Below are 18,280 nucleotides of genomic sequence, written 5' to 3'. Positions count from 1 at the left end.
GGGCATGAAGACACGCTTTCATCTCTCCTAAACATGTTTCTAATTCGGTTCTTAATTTTTACGTTCTTAATGTTTACAAACATGTTTTGTATTGATTTAAGTTCGAGCATGAACTAAATTTTATTTTCTAGAGATTGATGTAGTCGTGGTCGAACCTATGTTGTAGACGTTTTGAATTTTCATTGTATTAATTCATCGTGTTTATTTGTGATTTCTTGTCTTTAATGCTTTTGAATTACTGGCCATAATTCGATTGATCAAATAATTGAGATCTAACACTCGAGAGAGGGGATTGAAATTAGGATAGGGGAAATCACATCGTCAGACGTTTATAACGTGCAAAAGACGTAAAACTTTGGCGAATCCATAGGAGAACCTTGATTGCATTTATTACATGTTACATGATTTTGAATAGACATATTAAAATCGGTAATAAGTAATACAGTTCTATTTATAACTTGAAAAAGGGAATAGAACATATTGTGAGTTCTTGGTTAATAAATATGGTGCGATTTAATTAAATGTTAGTCAATTTTAATTTAGCATAGGGGAGACTCGACAAAATCTTATCTCTAGATTGCTCCACTTACTAAATCTCGACTTCGTGCATAAGATTTACATAATTTTTTATTTTGTCTGAATTGATTATAAACCATCTAATTGATTTTTCTAAATAAAGTTGAACTATGACAACTATGGTAATTAATATACAGTTTTAAATAATTACTCCTCGTGAGATCGATATCTGTAATCTAAGCAGTACTAAAACTTGACACCGTATACTTGCGGTAGTGAAAATACGCAAAAAGTTTTTGGCACCGTTACCGGGGAGTAAAGTATTAATTGCATATTGATATCATTACTAAGTAGTATTGATTTTAATTTAGACTTTATTTTATTTTATTTATTTTGTTAATCTATAATCTTTTCTGTTTTGCAGTGCATGCGAGGATATCAAAATCCCGACTTGCTGATTTTTGATCCGGAAATCGAAAGAACTGCCAGGAGATTAAGGAAAGCAAGGAGAGACGAAATTAAAAAAATGGCTGAAAACAGAGATAATCAGAATGAGCTCCCTAGAGAAGTGCCAATCCGAGAACATTTTCGCCCAGTCATAAACGCTCAGTATTTTGGAATAGATCGCGTAACCATTGCTGCTAACAACTTTGAGCTAAAGCCTGCACTCATCAACATGGTTCAACAGAACCAGTTTGGAGGAGCAGCCACTACAGATCTTCATCTTCACCTCAGAACTTTTTTGGAGATCACGGACACGGTAAAAATTAACGGTGTTTCTGACGAGATTATTCAATTGGATCAAGCTAGGAGTTGGCTCCAATCTCTACCTCTGGGAAGTAATACTACATGGGCATATTTGGTTACGAAATTTCTATCAAAATATTTTCCTCCAGCCAAGTCTGCTCAGCTGAAAATAGATATCACCAACTTCAGGCAGAGAGAACTCGAAGTGTTATATGAGGCATGGGAGCGATACAAAGAATTACTCAGGAAGTGTTTGAATCATGGATATGCAGATTGGGTGCAGATTGAGTTATTTTACAATGGTTTAGATGGGCCGACTAGATGGAATGTGGATGCAGCCGCCAGAGGTACTATTTTTTCTAAACCACCTGATGAGGCTTATGATTTGCTTGAACAGATGACCATTAACAGTTATCAGTGGCCGAGTGAGAGATCTGGAACAAGGAAACCTGCTGGAGTGTATGCCGTAGACCCGATCACATCATTTACTATACAGGTTTCGGCATTAACCACATAGATTGCATCGATGAACAAAGCAGGCCAATCTACGTCTGATGTAGCATTGGTGACTGCTGAGGAAGAGTCAGTTGTGGAGGAAGCTCAATACATCAATAACAATCGTGGCTATGAAGGTTATTGAGGTAATCCTCCCTCTAATACTTATCAACCAGGTTTGAGGAATCATGAGAATTTCTCTTATGCGAACAACAAGAACATGTTGAATCCTCCATCGGGATTCAATACACAGAAGGGGGAAGGAAAGCCGTCTTTTGAGGATCTAGTTGGGACGTTAGTGACTGAGTCTGGGAAAATAATGGCTAGAACTGAGTCTTGTCTTGATAACATGGAGACACACATGGGCATTATGGGTGCCACGATGAAATCTTTACAAACACAGATTGGGAAACTAGCTAATGCTTTGAAAGATCAGAATAGAGGACAGTTCCCAAGCAATACAGAGGTAAATCCTAGGGAGCAATGCAAAGCTGTCACACTAAGGAGTGGCAAAGAAATTTGAGTCCCAGATCCTGCTGAAGAGAATGTAGAGATCCTTGTTGAGAAAGATGATGAAAATGGTGTAAGTGTTGAAAATGAAAAAGTTGAGGAACCTGAGATAGTACTTGAGCAACAACCTTTACCAAAGATAAATCTTCCATATCCACAGAGGTTCAAGAAGAAAGGACTAGATGACCAGTTTATGAAGTTCTTGGAAATCTTCAAGAAATTACACATTAACATCCCATTTGCCGATGCATTGGAGCAAATGCCCAATTATGCTAAGTTCATCAAGGACATGATGTCCAAAAAGAGGAAACTTCAAGAATATGAGACCGTGAAACTAACCGAAGAGTGCAATGCCATACTCCAAAGGAAGCTACCACAAAAACTCAAAGATCCAGGGAGTTTTACTATTCCTTGTGTTATTGGTGGTTCTAGAGTAAATAAAGCTTTATGTGATTTAGGTGCCAGTATTAATTTCATCCCTTTTTCTATTTACAGGACCCTGGAGCTTGGTGAGGTGAAGCCTAGCACTATCACTATCACTTTGCAGCTGGTGGACAGATCACTTACCTATCCACGAGGGATAGTAGAGGATGTGCTGGTAAAGGTACACAAATTGATATTTCCTGCTGATTTTGTCATTTTAGATATGGAAGAAGACCAGGAGACTCCGCTTATCTTTGGAAGGCCGTTCTTGGCCACTGGAAAAGCTTTGATTGATGTGCACAAGGTCGAGCTCACACTGAGAGTAGGTGGAGATGAAGTGGTGTTCAACATCTACAACACCATTAGAGGACCAAATGAGGTAAGAACTTGTAATAGTATTGATATCATTGATTCATGTGTATCTCAAGTGAGCGCAGGTAAGTTGACGAAAGACCCCTTGGAGAGATGCTTATCGGAATCAATTTCCATAGTGAACGAACAGGACTGGGATGTGTGAGAGGAGTTACTTGCTCTCAATACGCTGCCTAAAGAAAAGATTGATGCCCAGCATGAAGAGTTACTTGAAGATGCGAGTAAAGAGGTACCAAAAATATCCCCTGCATTAAAAGATTTACCGAGTCACTTGTGCTATGCATTCATAGACGAGAGTTCGTCCTATCCGGTAATTATATCTTCTGCTCTTACTATTGATGAAAATGATAGGTTGTTAAGAGTATTGCGAGAGTTTAAATCTGCTTTGGGATGTACAATTTTTGATATCAAGGGGATTAACCCTATTGTTTGTATGCATAAAATCTTGATGCAGGAACCTATTCCCCCTATATTGATCATCAGAGGAGGCTTAATCCAGCCATGAAAGAGGTTGTGAGAGATGAGGTATTAAAATAGTTAAATGTTGTTGTTATTTATGTTATATCTGACAGTTCTTGGGTTTCACCAGTACAAGTAGTGCCTAAGAAGAGGGGTATAACTGTGATGAAGAATGAGATGAATTAATTAATTTCGTATAGATTACAGGAAATTGAATGATGCTATTAGGAAAGATCACTTCCCTCTTCCCTTTATTGACCAGATGCTTGATAGAGTAGGTGGTTATCAGTATTATTGCTTTCTAGATGGTTATTCAGGTTACAATCAGATTGTCATAGCACCGGAGGATCAGGAGAAGACTACCTTCACTTGCCCCTACGGTACATTTGCTTTCAGGAGAATGACATTTGGTCTTTGCAATGCACCTGCTACTTTTCAGAGGTGTATGATGGCCATATTTTCTGACATGGTCGAGGAAATAATTGAAGTTTTTATGGATCATATATCTGTATTTGGTTCATCATTTGATCATTGTTTGTAGAATCTAAAGCTTGTTTTGCAGAGATGTCGGGAGAAAAATTTAGTGTTGAATTGGGAGAAATGTCACTTCATGGTGAAAGAAGGTATTGTGCTTGGGCATAAGATTTCGGCTAGAGGGATAGAAGTGGACAAAGCCAAAGTTGTGGCAATTGAAAATCTTCCACCGCCAAAGAATGTGAAAGGGATTCGAAGTTTATTGGGACATGCCGGGTTTTATCGTCGTTATATTAAAGATTTCTCTAAAATTACTAGACCTTTATGTAATTTGTTAGAGAAAGATTCTACATTTATTTTTGACGATGATTGTTTGCAAGTATTTAACAGGATCAAGACAACACTGATTTCTGCACCCATTATGATAGTGCCTGATTGGAAGGAGCCCTTTAAGCTCATGTGCGACGCTAGTGACTATGCTGTGGGATTAGCATTGGGACAAAGACGAGACAAGATGTTCAAAGCTATCTACTATGCAAGTCGTGCACTTGATGCAGCCCAACAAAATTACACAACTACTGAGAAAGAGTTGATAGTAGTGGTGTTTGCATTCGACAAGTTCAGAACACATCTCATTGGCACAAAGTTAACAGTTTTCACTGACCATGCAACTCTTCGTTACTTGTTTGCCAAAAAGGATGCAAAGCCCAGGTTGATACATTGGATACTCCTACTTCAAGAATTTCACGTTGAAGTCAAAGAAAAGAAAGTTTGTGAGAACCAGGTGGCAGATTACTTGTCACGCCTAGAGCTGGAAGAAAGAATTGAAGGTGGAGTGATCAATGAGTCGTTCCCAGACGAACAACTATTTTTAGGTAAATGTTACACACCCTTGGTTTGCAGATATAGCTAATTTCCTTGCTGCAGGAGAATTACCACTAGATTTAACTTATCACCAAAAGAAGAAATTTCTTCATGATGCCAAGTTCTATCTGTGGGACGATCCTTTCTTGTTCAAGAGATGCGCTGATCAGATAATTAGACGATGTGTTGCAGAGGAAGAAGCGGGTACGATTCTAGAGCAGTGTCACTTCTCACCCTACGGTGGACATTTTGGATCATCTAGAACAGCAACTAATGTATTACAGTCAGGTTTTTATTGGCCTAATCTGTTTAAGGACAATTATACTTTAGTTAAGTCATGTGATAAATAACAAAGAGTTGGCAATATTTCTAGACGACATTAATTATCACTAACAAATATTTTGGAGGTGAAACTCTTTGATGTCTGGGGTATTGACTTTATGGGTCCTTTCCTATCCTCTTTTTGGTCAATCTTACACTTTACTTGCTGTTGATTATGTGCCCAAATGGGTGGACGCAATTGCCACCAATACTAATGATGCTCGAGTTGTTGTTAAGTTTGTCCACTTGAACATCTTCACAAGATTTGGAACGCCTAGAGCCATTATCAGTGATGAAGGTACGCATTTCTGTAACATAATTTTTAACTCACTATTTGCCAAGTATGATGTGAAGCACAGGGTGACACTTGCATACCACCCGCAAGCTAATGGGCAAGCGGAAATATCCAACCGGGAGATCAAGCAGATACTAGAAAAGTCAGTGAAGACAAACCGAAAGGATTGGGCGATTAAGCTAGATGATGCTCTATGGGCATACAGGACTGCATACAAGACACCTATCGGGATGTTGCTTTATAGGTTGGTCTTTGGGAAAGCTTGCCATCTACCCCTGGAAGTGGAGCATAGGGCCTTTTGGGCTGTAAGAAAGCTGAATTTTAATATTGGAGCATCTGGAGAACAACGACTGCTGCAGTGAATGAAATGGAGGAATTCAGGAATGACGCATATGAGAATGCAAAGATACACAAAGAGAAAACCAAGAGATGGCACGACAAGCATATTCTTCGACGAGACTTCGAACCAGGACAACAGGTGTTATTGCTCAATTCTCGACTGATCTTGTTTCCTGGTAAGTCAAAATCACGATGGTCTGGACCATTCACAGTGAAAACAGTGTATCCACATAGTGAAATTGAGTTGAAGTGCAACAATTGTCAGACATTTAAAGTAAATGGTCAGAGGGTCAAGCATTACTTTGGAAGTGAAGTGCGACACATGGACAACATCCCACTTGGAGAACCAAAGTAGATAGGAGAAAGTCAGGGTGACGACGTTAAACCAAGCGCTATGTGGGAGGCAACCCACATTTATTATTTTTGTATTCAATTTGTTTTTTTATTATTTTATTTCAATTCCTTAGTTTATTAATTTAATTTTCTCTATTTAAGTATTAATTTGAATTGTTTTATTTTGCAGGTATTTAAAAAAAATAAAAAAATATCGAAAATCTTATGGACAGTGTGCGTCGCGCATATGCTCGATTTATTTTCGTGCACATGCGTGACACAAGAAGAGGACTCGGCGCACGTGCGCCACTCAAGGCGCGCATGTGCGCGATATCCAGAGGCGAAAAAAAATTTTGAGGCAATGAGTTACGCACATATGCGCCACTCATGGGAGCGCATATGCGCGATATTTCAACATGTAGGATAGTAGTCGCGGTGCATATGCGCCGATTTAAGCCGCGCATATGCGCGCGACCTAATTTAAGGAAAAAAAAGGGGCAATCGCGAAACACTCTTCAGAATTCACACAACAAATTTCAGTCCCTCTCAGAAACAAGCCGCCACCCTCCTCCGAAACACCGCCGTTGCCGCTCAGCATAAACGACCGCCGCCTTCAAGTAACGCCACAAGTTCCGACACACTCCGATTTCTGGTCATCTTCTCGTTCAATTAAGGGGTTTTCTCCAGATTTTGTTAAAGTTTTCAGAATAGTACAAATTGTGTTCAATATATTTGAGGAACCTTTAATATTGTGAATTGGGCACTTGTTGTTGTTCTCAAATAGTTTGTGACTGGGTCGTATATTGTATTGCTAACCGGATCAGTTGGTGGGGTGAGTTTCTAATTGCTACGCACATTGTGGTAAGATTACTGGATTTTGTGTTTTTCAGTTGTTGAATTAAGTGGGTGGGTGTAGTTTTGCATTATTAATTGATATGGCGCCGAAAAAGAAATCAAAGAAGGGTGCGTCGTCCTCCGCAAGTTTTGATACACACCGATTTTGGAATGAGGAAGCCCATCAAATTTATGAGAGCTCCATGACTCGGTCTATCATCCCAAAGTGGGGATTTAATTTATCGATTGCACTTCGTGTGATTGTGAATGAACCGGAACGAAGACAATGGGTTGAATTTGCTCACCCTCCTCTAGATGTTGTGATCTCAGTTGTGCGGGAGTCTATGCTAATCTGCGGATACGCCATGAGGAGTCGAAAGTACTGGTGCGAGGTAAATTGGTATAGTTTGACTCTCAAATGATAAACATGATCTATCAGATGCCCAGCCTCGACCAAGACGAGTACAGTGAATTCCTAGAAGAGGGGGTTAATTATTCAGAGGTTATTCGGACCGTATGTCAGGCAGGAGCTGCATGGAAAATGAACTCGAGTGGGCCAATTTCTCTAAAGAAATCCGATATGGGCCCCAATGCAAGTGCATGGACATCGTTCGTGTTGGCCCGGGTTCTCCCATCCTCGTACTACCACGATGTAACCAAAGACAAAGTTGCACTTGTCTTTGCTATTTTGATGGGCAAATCTGTTGACTTGGGGAAAATAATTTATGGATCGATTATGAGAGCCGACACAGGGTTAGCCACGGTCGCCCTTCCATGCCCTCATATTGTTACCGAGTTATGCAGATAGCCCGGCGTGTCATGGTCGCCTGATGAGCAAGTGCTTAAGCCGAAGGTCCCCATTGTTGCCTTCTTTGGAGCTGCCTCTTATATTCCCCACGAGTATCCAGATGAAGAGGAGCTCCCAAAGCCACAGCTTCCACCGCTACCACCACCTGAGGCAGCCAGACAGCGCAGGGGAGACCAATTTCGTAGACTTGAGACAGAGATGGAGGACCAGAGGAGGTTACTGGTTGAGCAGTGCCAGGTGCTGGATTCGCTTCAGCACCGCACCGACCATTTCATGGGATATATGATGGACTTCACTGCCATGCTTGCTCAGCGGTTTCCACCTATAGGTCCAGAGGATCCGACATTTCCCCAGCCACCGGTTTGGCCACCACAGTACCCTGGAGCCCCTTACCAGCCCCCACCCCAGAACATGGATGCGGATGACGACGACGGTGACGGCAAGCACTGACGCTCGTCGTGGGAGGTATGATTGTCCCGTTCTTTCTTGTTTATACATTGAGGACAATGCATACTTTAAGTTTGGGGGGTTGATTTGATTTGATTTTGATGATTTAGTGTTTTAATTTTGATGCTTTAAAAAAATCAAAAAAAAAATTACTTTAGTCTTTATGTCCATTTTTAATCGTTAAATTGTTTTTTTTCTAGAGTTGTGGAATTAAGGTAATAACCAAAAAATGATGAGAGTTGACCCGAAACACATGTTGTCCCATGATTACAAATCTAAATGCATGCTATCTTTACTTAACCGTTTACACACGAATTCACGATTGCTATGATTGTTGATACATCCGATGTCAAGAGAGTGTTCATGTAGTTTGTGATTTGAAATGTATGAATGGACTCCAAAACCTGCATGTTGATTACTTGTTGTTGAGTTACATGTTCACTAATACAAAAATGATTCAGGCAATCTTTGATTTATGTTGGGCCTATTTTTCCTAGAATAATTTGTCAATTGTTAGCCCTTTGAGCCTAAATGAGAATGAGATGTGTGATTTTTTCTGTTTGAATACCCGAAAACATGATCTATTTGTGTTTGTTGATTGCTAAATTGAAAGTAGTCTAGAACTTGGTTTGGCATTCTTCGAGGCGAGATACGAGTATTGTGTAACTCAGGGATGATTTAGGCGATTTTTGGAACGTTTGAGCCTTTCAAGCCTACACATAACATCATATTATACCTAGTGTCCCATGTTTGAGCTTAATGAAAATCGAATGGAGTGTGCCAAGGCACACAGAAGCCCACATTCGTATCAATTCTAAATCTCTACGTCAACTACCAACTTTTGAGCATATACACTAGTACCTACCAAAAACTGACAGAAAACGAACTTGTGTATCACTACAAAAATTCTTCCCCTTGTGCGCGTATAAGAATATCTTGGAAAAAAAGGAAAAGATGAAAAGAAAGAAATTAATTTCTATGAAAAGAAGAAAAAAAATGTTGAGAAAAGGGAGAAGGCAAAAAGTTGAATAAAGAATAAAAGAGTATGACGTATTGATGTGAAAAAGAGGACAAAATGATGAATATGTGGTGGCAAAGCAAGTGGATGTGAAAAAAGAGGAAGAAGGAGAAGCTTGTTGAAAAATAAATTGGTTTGTTTCTCTCACTTTTGATTCCCTATCTTTATTTGTAGCCATTAGCCATAGCCTAACTTTATAAGCTTAAAATACCTATTAACCGAGTCACACGTACCCAATATACTAGTGGAGAAGAGTTGTCAAAGTTGAGCCTATGGACACTTGAAAAATGTCGTCGATAGACATAGATTGTGTACATGTGCGCATCTCATGATATTGGACTTTGTTTGGTTAATTATTGTCTTCAGATTGTCATTTTGTTTAGCCAAATGTTACCCTATAAGTCCTGTTGATTTGTGAAGGTAAATGTGTGTTTCAATGGTTTTGCTAATTACATGTGTGTCGAAGAGTCTAGAATTTTATTAAATAAACAGTTATGAACTTATCTTGGCATTTGGATTGGGTAAACAAAAATAGCAAAACACACACGCACGTGAACTGTGAGTAATGTGACATGTGTTTGATTCAATATGATGGGGACTGTAATATCTGAGGCTAGTGGTTATCTTTTTATTCCACAATTTTTGTTTGTTCAGTTACTTTCTTTAGGATGTGTTGAATCTAGTCTAATTAATGTTTTATTTATTTTATTTTGCTCTGGGCTAGCAAAAGTTTAAGTTTGGGGGGAATTGGTAAGTGCATTTTGTGCACTTAAATTATCCTTATAATTCATTCAGATTGTTAGTTTTTGTGACACCCCGATCCTCTTTTAAAATAAATACGCAGCGGAAATAAAATTTTCTCTTTAAAATATACGGAAGGAGTTTCAAAATACATTTCATCAAATATCTTTACAAAATAAATACATGTTCATTTAAATGACATAACAAAAACAAAACATCATTCCTATGATCATGCCAAAATCATCCTTCCAACGGTGTATGCATATGACCCCCAATCCACAGTCAACGTCCCGGGGCACAACTCTGATCTGCATCACATGAAAATAACTGGAATGAGAATAAATCTCAGCAAGTGGAACTCTTATATAACAATGAACAATAACTCTGTAAAACATATCTTTGAAATCATAAATACCATCAACTCTGAACTGTAAACTCTGAATATCAATAACATAGCAATAGCATATAAAATATGATGGTATTTCTCTTTTGCTCTGGGGATTGATATCAATAGTATCTCTGCTCTGGGGTGCTCGTATCCCAAATCGATATAAACCGATAACTCTGAGGGATATAAGCCTATAGGCGATGATCATCTAATATTGCATGCAATCTCTGACTATGTATTTATCAATCCGAAAACATTTAAACTCTTCTCTGGTTTTAACAATCACTTTGAACTCTATATATCTCTTTGTATTCCCTTTAATCAATAATGAGACATACAATGCCTCCAATACATAAAACAATACATACTATGGATCAAATGAAAGGGAATAACACAATAAACTCTTTGAAACACATACATATATAATCATGTGAGCAAAAGGAATGAATTTCCACTTACAAACCACAACAAACACCTCAACTTAGCTCTTGATCACCACCTACAACAAATAATCCACAAATAACACCAATATCAACTAAATATCCAAGATTACAAGCTAAATAATCCATAAATCCACATAAACAACCAACCTAAACAACTCTTAATTTACAACCTTAACAGAATCGCACCAAAAGCTTACCCAAGCTTCCTAGCACCAAGGAGAACGTCGAACTCAAGTCGAAATTCCAAACAAACGCCTGAATCGAAGATAGGAAAGGAAAGAAATGACTGAAAACCCTTGAAATGGAGAGAAAAGTCGAGAATGGAGGAGAAAAGAAAGGGAAAGTATGGCCAACCACTCCAAAAAGTAGCTTAAAAACTCGCCCATACCTTCACCGCGGGTGCGCTCCTCTAAGCACCGCGGGTGCGCAATGGTTACGGCATTCTCAAAAATTCAGGAACACGAACAGCGCGGGTGCGGCGACGCAAGCAGCGCGGGTGCGGTCTCTACCGCAGGGGCGGTCTCTACATCACCGCGGGTGCGGTGATGCTACGGCATTCCAACTCCAAAACAGCACAGTACACCGCGGGGGCACTCCAGTTAAGAGCGCGGGTGCACTCAAGTCACGGCCAAGCACTATTCCCATGCAACTCAAATCGAACCGAAACGCTGAAACGAACAACCAACATCAACTAACACCTCAAGACAATAAAACTAACAATACTATAGCCCAAAAATACAACTCTGAACATCTAATCAAATATCCCAAAATAACAAACGAAACTTAAATCGTACCGTACACCGGGCTCGGCTATTACAATCTCCCCCCCTTAAGGGAATTTCGTCCGCGAAATTGACGTCACGGCAAGAACAACTCAGGATACTTCTCTCTCATCTCATCCTCTGGTTCCCACGTAGCCTCCTCTATCAAATGGTTCCTCCAAAGAACTTTGACAATGCCGATCTCTTTGTTCCTCAACACTCTAACTGTGCGATCCAAAATCTGAATCGGAATCTCTTGATATGTCAAATTCGGCGTCAAGTCCAATGGCTCATGGCGTAGAACATGGGAAGGATCTGCAACATACTTCCTGAGCATCGAAACGTGAAACACATTATGAACTCTGTCAAGATCTGGAGGTAGGGCTAATCTGTAGGCTCGATCGCCAACTCTGTCCAATATCTCGAATGGACCAATAAATCTAGGACTCAACTTGCCCTTCTTACCAAATCTCATCACACCTTTGAGAGGTGCTATCTTCAGAAACACATGGTCGCCAACCTCGAACTGCAAAGGTCTGCGACGAACATCTGCATAGCTCTTTTGTCTGGACTGGGCAGTCTTCATCCTTTCTCTGATAACAGCAACAACATCAGCAGTCTGCTGGACCAACTCTGGTCCCAACATCTTCCTCTCACCAACCTCGTCCCAATACAAGGGCGATCTGCACTTCCTGCCATAAAGTGCCTCATACGGTGCCATGCCAATCGTCGCCTGGTAGCTATTATTATAAGTGAACTCAACCAAAGGCAACAAAGAATCCCAGCTACCTGGAAAGTCTATAGTACAAGCTCTGAGCATATCCTCAAGAATCTGAATGACTCTCTCTGACTGACCATCACTCTGAGGATGATAGGCTGTACTGAACGCTAATCGCGAACCCATAGCTCTGTGCAAACTCTTCCAAAACTCTGAAGTAAATCTGGGGTCACGATCAGACACGATCGACACAGGGACACCATGAAGTCTGACAATCTCTGCTATGTAGTCCTCGGCATACTGGTTCATCGAATACGTCGTCTTGACTGGAAGAAAGTGCGCTGACTTAGTCAATTTATCAACGATAACCCAAATAGAATTGAAACCTCTCCGCACTCTGGGAAGACCAGTCACGAAATCCATCGTAATATGCTCCCACTTCCACTGAGGAATCGGCAACGACAACAATGTCCCAGCAGGTCTCTGGTGCTCAATCTTCACCTGCTGACAAGTAAGGCACTGAGAAATGAACACGGCAACATCCTTCTTCATACCTGGCCACCAGTAGAGTCGACGAAGATCCTGATACATCTTCGTACTGCCTGGATGAATCGAATACGGCGCGGTATGAGCCTCTGTCAGAATATCTCTACGAATATCATCGCCAACAGGAACACAAATACGACCTCTGAAAGTCACCAAACCATCACCATTCAAGGCAAACTCTGAATTACCTCTAATCTCTGCTCTATCTCTCAACTCTGTCAACTGAACATCAGTCGACTGCTCTCTACGAATCCTGTCCGTCAATGAAGATCGAATAACCAACGCTGAAAGACGAGCAATGGTGCCTGGAATCACCAGATCAATCTCCTCTCTCTGCAAATCCATCAGCAACGGTCTCTGAATCAAAGAACTCAATGAAACACTCGACTTGCGGCTTAAAGCATCAGCCACAACATTCGCCTTCCCTGGGTGATAACTGATAGTCACATCGTAATCTTTGACCAGCTCTAACCACCTCCTCTGCCGCATATTGAGCTCTCTCTGAGAAAACAGATATTTCAAACTCTTGTGGTCTGTGAAGATCTCACACTTTCCGCCATACAAGTAGTGTCTCCAAATCTTCAAGGCGAAAACCACAGCTGCCAACTCTAAATCATGCGTCGGATAATTCTTCTCGTAATCCTTCAACTGGCGAGAAGCATAGGCAATGACCTTACCTCTCTGCATCAACACTGCACCGAGACCCTTCTTCGACGCATCGGTAAAGACAACAAAGTCCTCTGAACCACTGGGCAATGCGAGAATAGGAGCTGACGTCAATCTATCCTTCAACTCCTGAAATGCACTCTGGCAATCTATAGACCACTCGAACTTCACAGTCTTCCTTGTCAGATTGGACAATGGCAGGGCAATCTTGGAAAAATCCGAAATGAAACGACGATAATAACCCGCCAAACCAAGGAAACTGCGTACCTCTGAAACAGTCGTAGGAATAGGCCGCTTCTGAATCGCCTCTATCTTCATCGGATCAACAGCAATGCCATCCCTCGAAACGACATGGCCTAGAAAAGAAATCTGATCCAGCCAAAACTCACACTTCTTCAACTTAGCAAACAACCTCCGCTCTCTCAGCAACTGGAGAACAACTCTGAGATGCTCTGAATGAAGCTCTCTGGTCTTGGAATAGATCAAGATATCGTCGATAAAGACAATGACGAAGCTATCCAAATACGGCTTGAACACACGGTTCATCAGGTCCATGAAAACAGAAGGGGCATTGGTCAAACCAAAAGACATCACGAGAAACTCATAGTGACCATACCTGGTCCTGAAAGCCGTCTTAGGGATATCAGACTCCCTAACCTTCAACTGATAGTAACCAGACCGAAGATCAATCTTCGAGAAAACAGTGGCACCCTGGAGTTGGTCAAATAGATCGTCAATCCGTGGCAACGGATACTTGTTCTTGATCGTCACTTTGTTGAGCTCTCTGTAATCGATACACAGACGCAAAGACCCGTCCTTCTTCTTAACAAATAGAACCGGAGCTCCCCAAGGCGAAGAACTCGGACGAATGAAACCCTTATCTAGAAGATCCTGCAACTGCGTCTTCAACTCTTTCATCTCGGTAGGAGCCATCCTATACGGAGCCTTAGAAATAGGAACCGTACCTGGAGCAAGATCAATAACAAACTCTACATCCCTATCCGGCGGCAAACCCGGAACATCATCCTCAAACACATCCGCAAACTCCCTCACCACATCAATATCATCAATATTCAACTTAATCAGTCTATCCATATCCACAACAGATGCCAGAAAAACATCACAACCTCTACACAATAGCCTCTCAGCATCAAGACACGAAATAAAAGGAAGGACCAGCGAAGTACCTGAGCTGGCGAGAACTCCTCCCTGGCCATCATCTGCAAAAGTCACCGTCTTAGCAACGCAATCAATAACAGCACGATAGGTCGACAGCCAATCCATGCCAAGAATAACATCAAAGGCAACCATCGGGATCACAATCAAATCAGCAAAGACCTCTCGATCAACAAAACGAACGGGGCACGCATACACTATGGAAGTCGGGCACAAAACATCTCCCGAAGGCAAAACAACACTAAGCTGGAGGGGAATAACAGAAGGAACTATACCCAAAGATCTCAAAAACAATTCAGACATAAAAGAATGAGTAGCACCAGTATCAATCAAAGTAGTAGCTACTCTGCCTGAAATTAAAATGGAACTAGAGATTACAGAAGAATTACGATTAATACCTTCCTTAGTCATCGAAAAGATACGACCCTGCACCTTCTCCTGGCTAGCTCCCTTAGGACAATCTCTGGAAATATGGCCTGGCATGCCACAACGATAACAAGAACGAGTGCCAAATCTACACTCTCCACGATGAGGTCTGCCACACTTGGGACACAAAGATCTCTCAGAATCAGACGGAGCAACTGGCGCTGAAGGTGGCCTAGGACTCTGATCCACCTTGCCCTTCCCTTTGAATCGATCTCTGCCACACTGACCTGAACTCTGGCCTCTCTGAACACTAGCCTGGTGCCTCGCCTGTCTCTCCCTGGCGATATCCTTCTCGTCCTGCTCTGCTAGCAACGCCTTGGACACAATCTCCTTGAAAGTCACAGCCTTGGACATATTGATATCACGCCTGATCTCCGCTCTAAGGCCTCGAATGAAGTGAGCGCCTTTATCTTTATCACTAGTAGCAATGTACGGAGCAAAAAGGCAACCCTCCTCGAACCTGAGAATATACTCATCTACATTCAAGCTCCCCTGACGAAGCTCCAAGAACTCTGTAACCTTCCTCGCTCGCAGTGCATCAGGAAAGTACTTGTCGTAGAAAAGCTCAGTAAACTCAGACCACTTCAAAGTAGAAACATCAATGCCAACCTTGGTCGCATTCCACCACAAACGTGCAGCTTTAACCAGCATGAAAACAGCACAACTGATACGGTCTCTGTCCTCATAGTGGAGATGATCAAAAATCGCCTCCAAAGCCTTGACCCACTCTACTGCAGCTAAAGGATCGGAGCTGCCTGGAAACTCGGGTGGATCCATCCTCTTAAACGCAGAAAAGATAGCATCAGAACCAACTGCTACTGGAGCAACCTGCCCCCTACCTTGGCCTCTGCCCTGGCCTGCTCCTTGCAGTCTAAGCAACTGCTGGATCTGCTCACTGTGAACCTTAGCCTGCTCCTTCAGTAACTTGCCGAACTCGTCGACAACTCTCGAGGACGAACTATCCTCCCCCTCTGACGCCTTACGCTTAGGAGGCATCCTAAACTCTACAATGCTCACAAGACACCAATCAATACATAACAATAGATAGATGCAAAGAAAACATACCCGGACAGTTGAAAGTAGACGAAGTCATATGCATTGGTCCGAAGAACACCGCTCTGATACCACTAAATGTGACACCCCGATCCTCTTTTAAAATAAATACGCAGCGGAAATAAAATTTTCTCTTTAAAATATACGGAAGGAGTTTCAAAATACATTTCATCAAATATCTTTACAAAATAAATACATGATCATTTAAATGACATAACAAAAACAAAACATCATTCCTATGATCATGCCAAAATCATCCTTCCAACGGTGTATGCATATGACCCCCAATCCACAGTCAACGTCCCGGGGCACAACTCTGATCTGCATCACATGAAAATAACTGGAATGAGAATAAATCTCAGCAAGTGGAACTCTTATATAACAATGAACAATAACTCTGTAAAACATATCTTTGAAATCATAAATACCATCAACTCTGAACTGTAAACTCTGAATATCAATAACATAGCAATAGCATATAAAATATGATGGTATTTCTCTTTTGCTCTGGTGATTGATATCAATAGTATCTCTGCTCTGGGGTGCTCGTATCCCAAATCGATATAAACCGATAACTCTGAGGGATATAAGCCTATAGGCGATGATCATCTAATATTGCATGCAATCTCTGACTATGTATTTATCAATCCGAAAACATTTAAACTCTTCTCTGGTTTTAACAATCACTTTGAACTCTATATATCTCTTTGTATTCCCTTTAATCAATAATGAGACATACAATGCCTCCAATACATATAACAATACATACTATGGATCAAATGAAAGGGAATAACACAATAAACTCTTTGAAACACATACATATATAATCATGTGAGCAAAAGGAATGAATTTCCACTTACAAACCACAACAAACACCTCAACTTAGCTCTTGATCACCACCTACAACAAATAATCCACAAATAACACCAATATCAACTAAATATCCAAGATTACAAGCTAAATAATCCATAAATCCACATAAACAACCAACCTAAACAACTCTTAATTTACAACCTTAACAGAATCGCACCAAAAGCTTACCCAAGCTTCCTAGCACCAAGGAGAACGTCGAACTCAAGTCGAAATTCCAAACAAACGCCTGAATCGAAGATAGGAAAGGAAAGAAATGACTGAAAACCCTTGAAATGGAGAGAAAAGTCGAGAATGGAGGAGAAAAGAAAGGGAAAGTATGGCCAACCACTCCAAAAAGTAGCTTAAAAACTCGCCCATACCTTCACCGCGGGTGCGCTCCTCTAAGCACCGCGGGTGCGCAATGGTTACGGCATTCTCAAAAATTCAGGAACACGAACAGCGCGGGTGCGGCGACGCAAGCAGCGCGGGTGCGGTCTCTACCGCAGGGGCGGTCTCTACATCACCGCGGGTGCGGTGATGCTACGGCATTCCAACTCCAAAACAGCACAGTACACCGCGGGGGCACTCCAGTTAAGAGCGCGGGTGCACTCAAGTCACGGCCAAGCACTATTCCCATGCAACTCAAATCGAACCGAAACGCTGAAACGAACAACCAACATCAACTAACACCTCAAGACAATAAAACTAACAATACTATAGCCCAAAAATACAACTCTGAACATCTAATCAAATATCCCAAAATAACAAACGAAACTTAAATCGTACCGTACACCGGGCTCGGCTATTACAGTTTTCTTGAGCAGAATTATGAGTTTTGTGTTAGTTTTGGTGTGTTTGCAGGAGTCTAGGTAGAGCTACTACATGGGTGTGGAAATGGAGCAAAACGACGTAGAAGAAAATTGTGAGCAATGGCCGAGGACTAAAGGCAGCAAGAGTCGCGCTTATGCGCCATTCAGTGTCGCGCATATGCGCGAGAAGATACAAGGAACACAATGCAAAACAGAAAGGTCCGCGCATATGCGCGCAAGAAAGGAAAGCGAACAGAGAGTCTCGCGCATATGCGCGGAACTTGGGCGCGCATATACGCGAGGGATGAAGCTCACGTACAGAAAGACCAACGTATATGCGCGAGTTTAGGTGCGATGTTCAGAATTAAATAGGTCTATCGTGGGTTTTGAAAAGGGTTTTGAAATTTGTGACAAGCAGCCGACATATCACTGGAGAAAAGAAGAAT

At 41.3% G+C, this 18,280-nt stretch overlaps 2 protein-coding genes across 2 annotated transcripts; both read left to right on the top strand.

Moving 5' to 3' along the window:
* Window positions 1–1,789: 1,789 nt before the first annotated feature.
* Window positions 1,790–5,838, top strand: LOC140835793 (uncharacterized). Its single transcript, XM_073201201.1, has 11 exons — window positions 1,790–1,895; window positions 2,289–2,613; window positions 2,764–2,872; window positions 2,996–3,070; window positions 3,212–3,292; window positions 3,415–3,424; window positions 3,518–3,588; window positions 4,166–4,272; window positions 4,387–4,535; window positions 4,900–5,148; window positions 5,579–5,838. Exons 1-11 carry the CDS (start codon window positions 1,790–1,792, stop codon window positions 5,836–5,838), a joined length of 1,542 nt encoding a protein of 513 aa, XP_073057302.1.
* Window positions 5,839–5,843: 5 nt separating this feature from the next.
* On the top strand, window positions 5,844–6,170 carry LOC140835792 (uncharacterized). The gene has a single exon (XM_073201200.1). The coding sequence runs from the start codon at window positions 5,844–5,846 to the stop codon at window positions 6,168–6,170; it is 327 nt and encodes a 108-aa protein (XP_073057301.1).
* Window positions 6,171–18,280: the final 12,110 nt, after the last annotated feature.

Source organism: Primulina eburnea, chromosome 7 (assembly GCF_022965805.1).
Source record: "Primulina eburnea isolate SZY01 chromosome 7, ASM2296580v1, whole genome shotgun sequence".
NCBI lineage: Eukaryota > Viridiplantae > Streptophyta > Magnoliopsida > Lamiales > Gesneriaceae > Primulina > Primulina eburnea.
The sequence above is the reverse complement of the archived record's forward strand: the minus strand, read 5'-3'. Positions and strand labels throughout refer to the sequence as shown.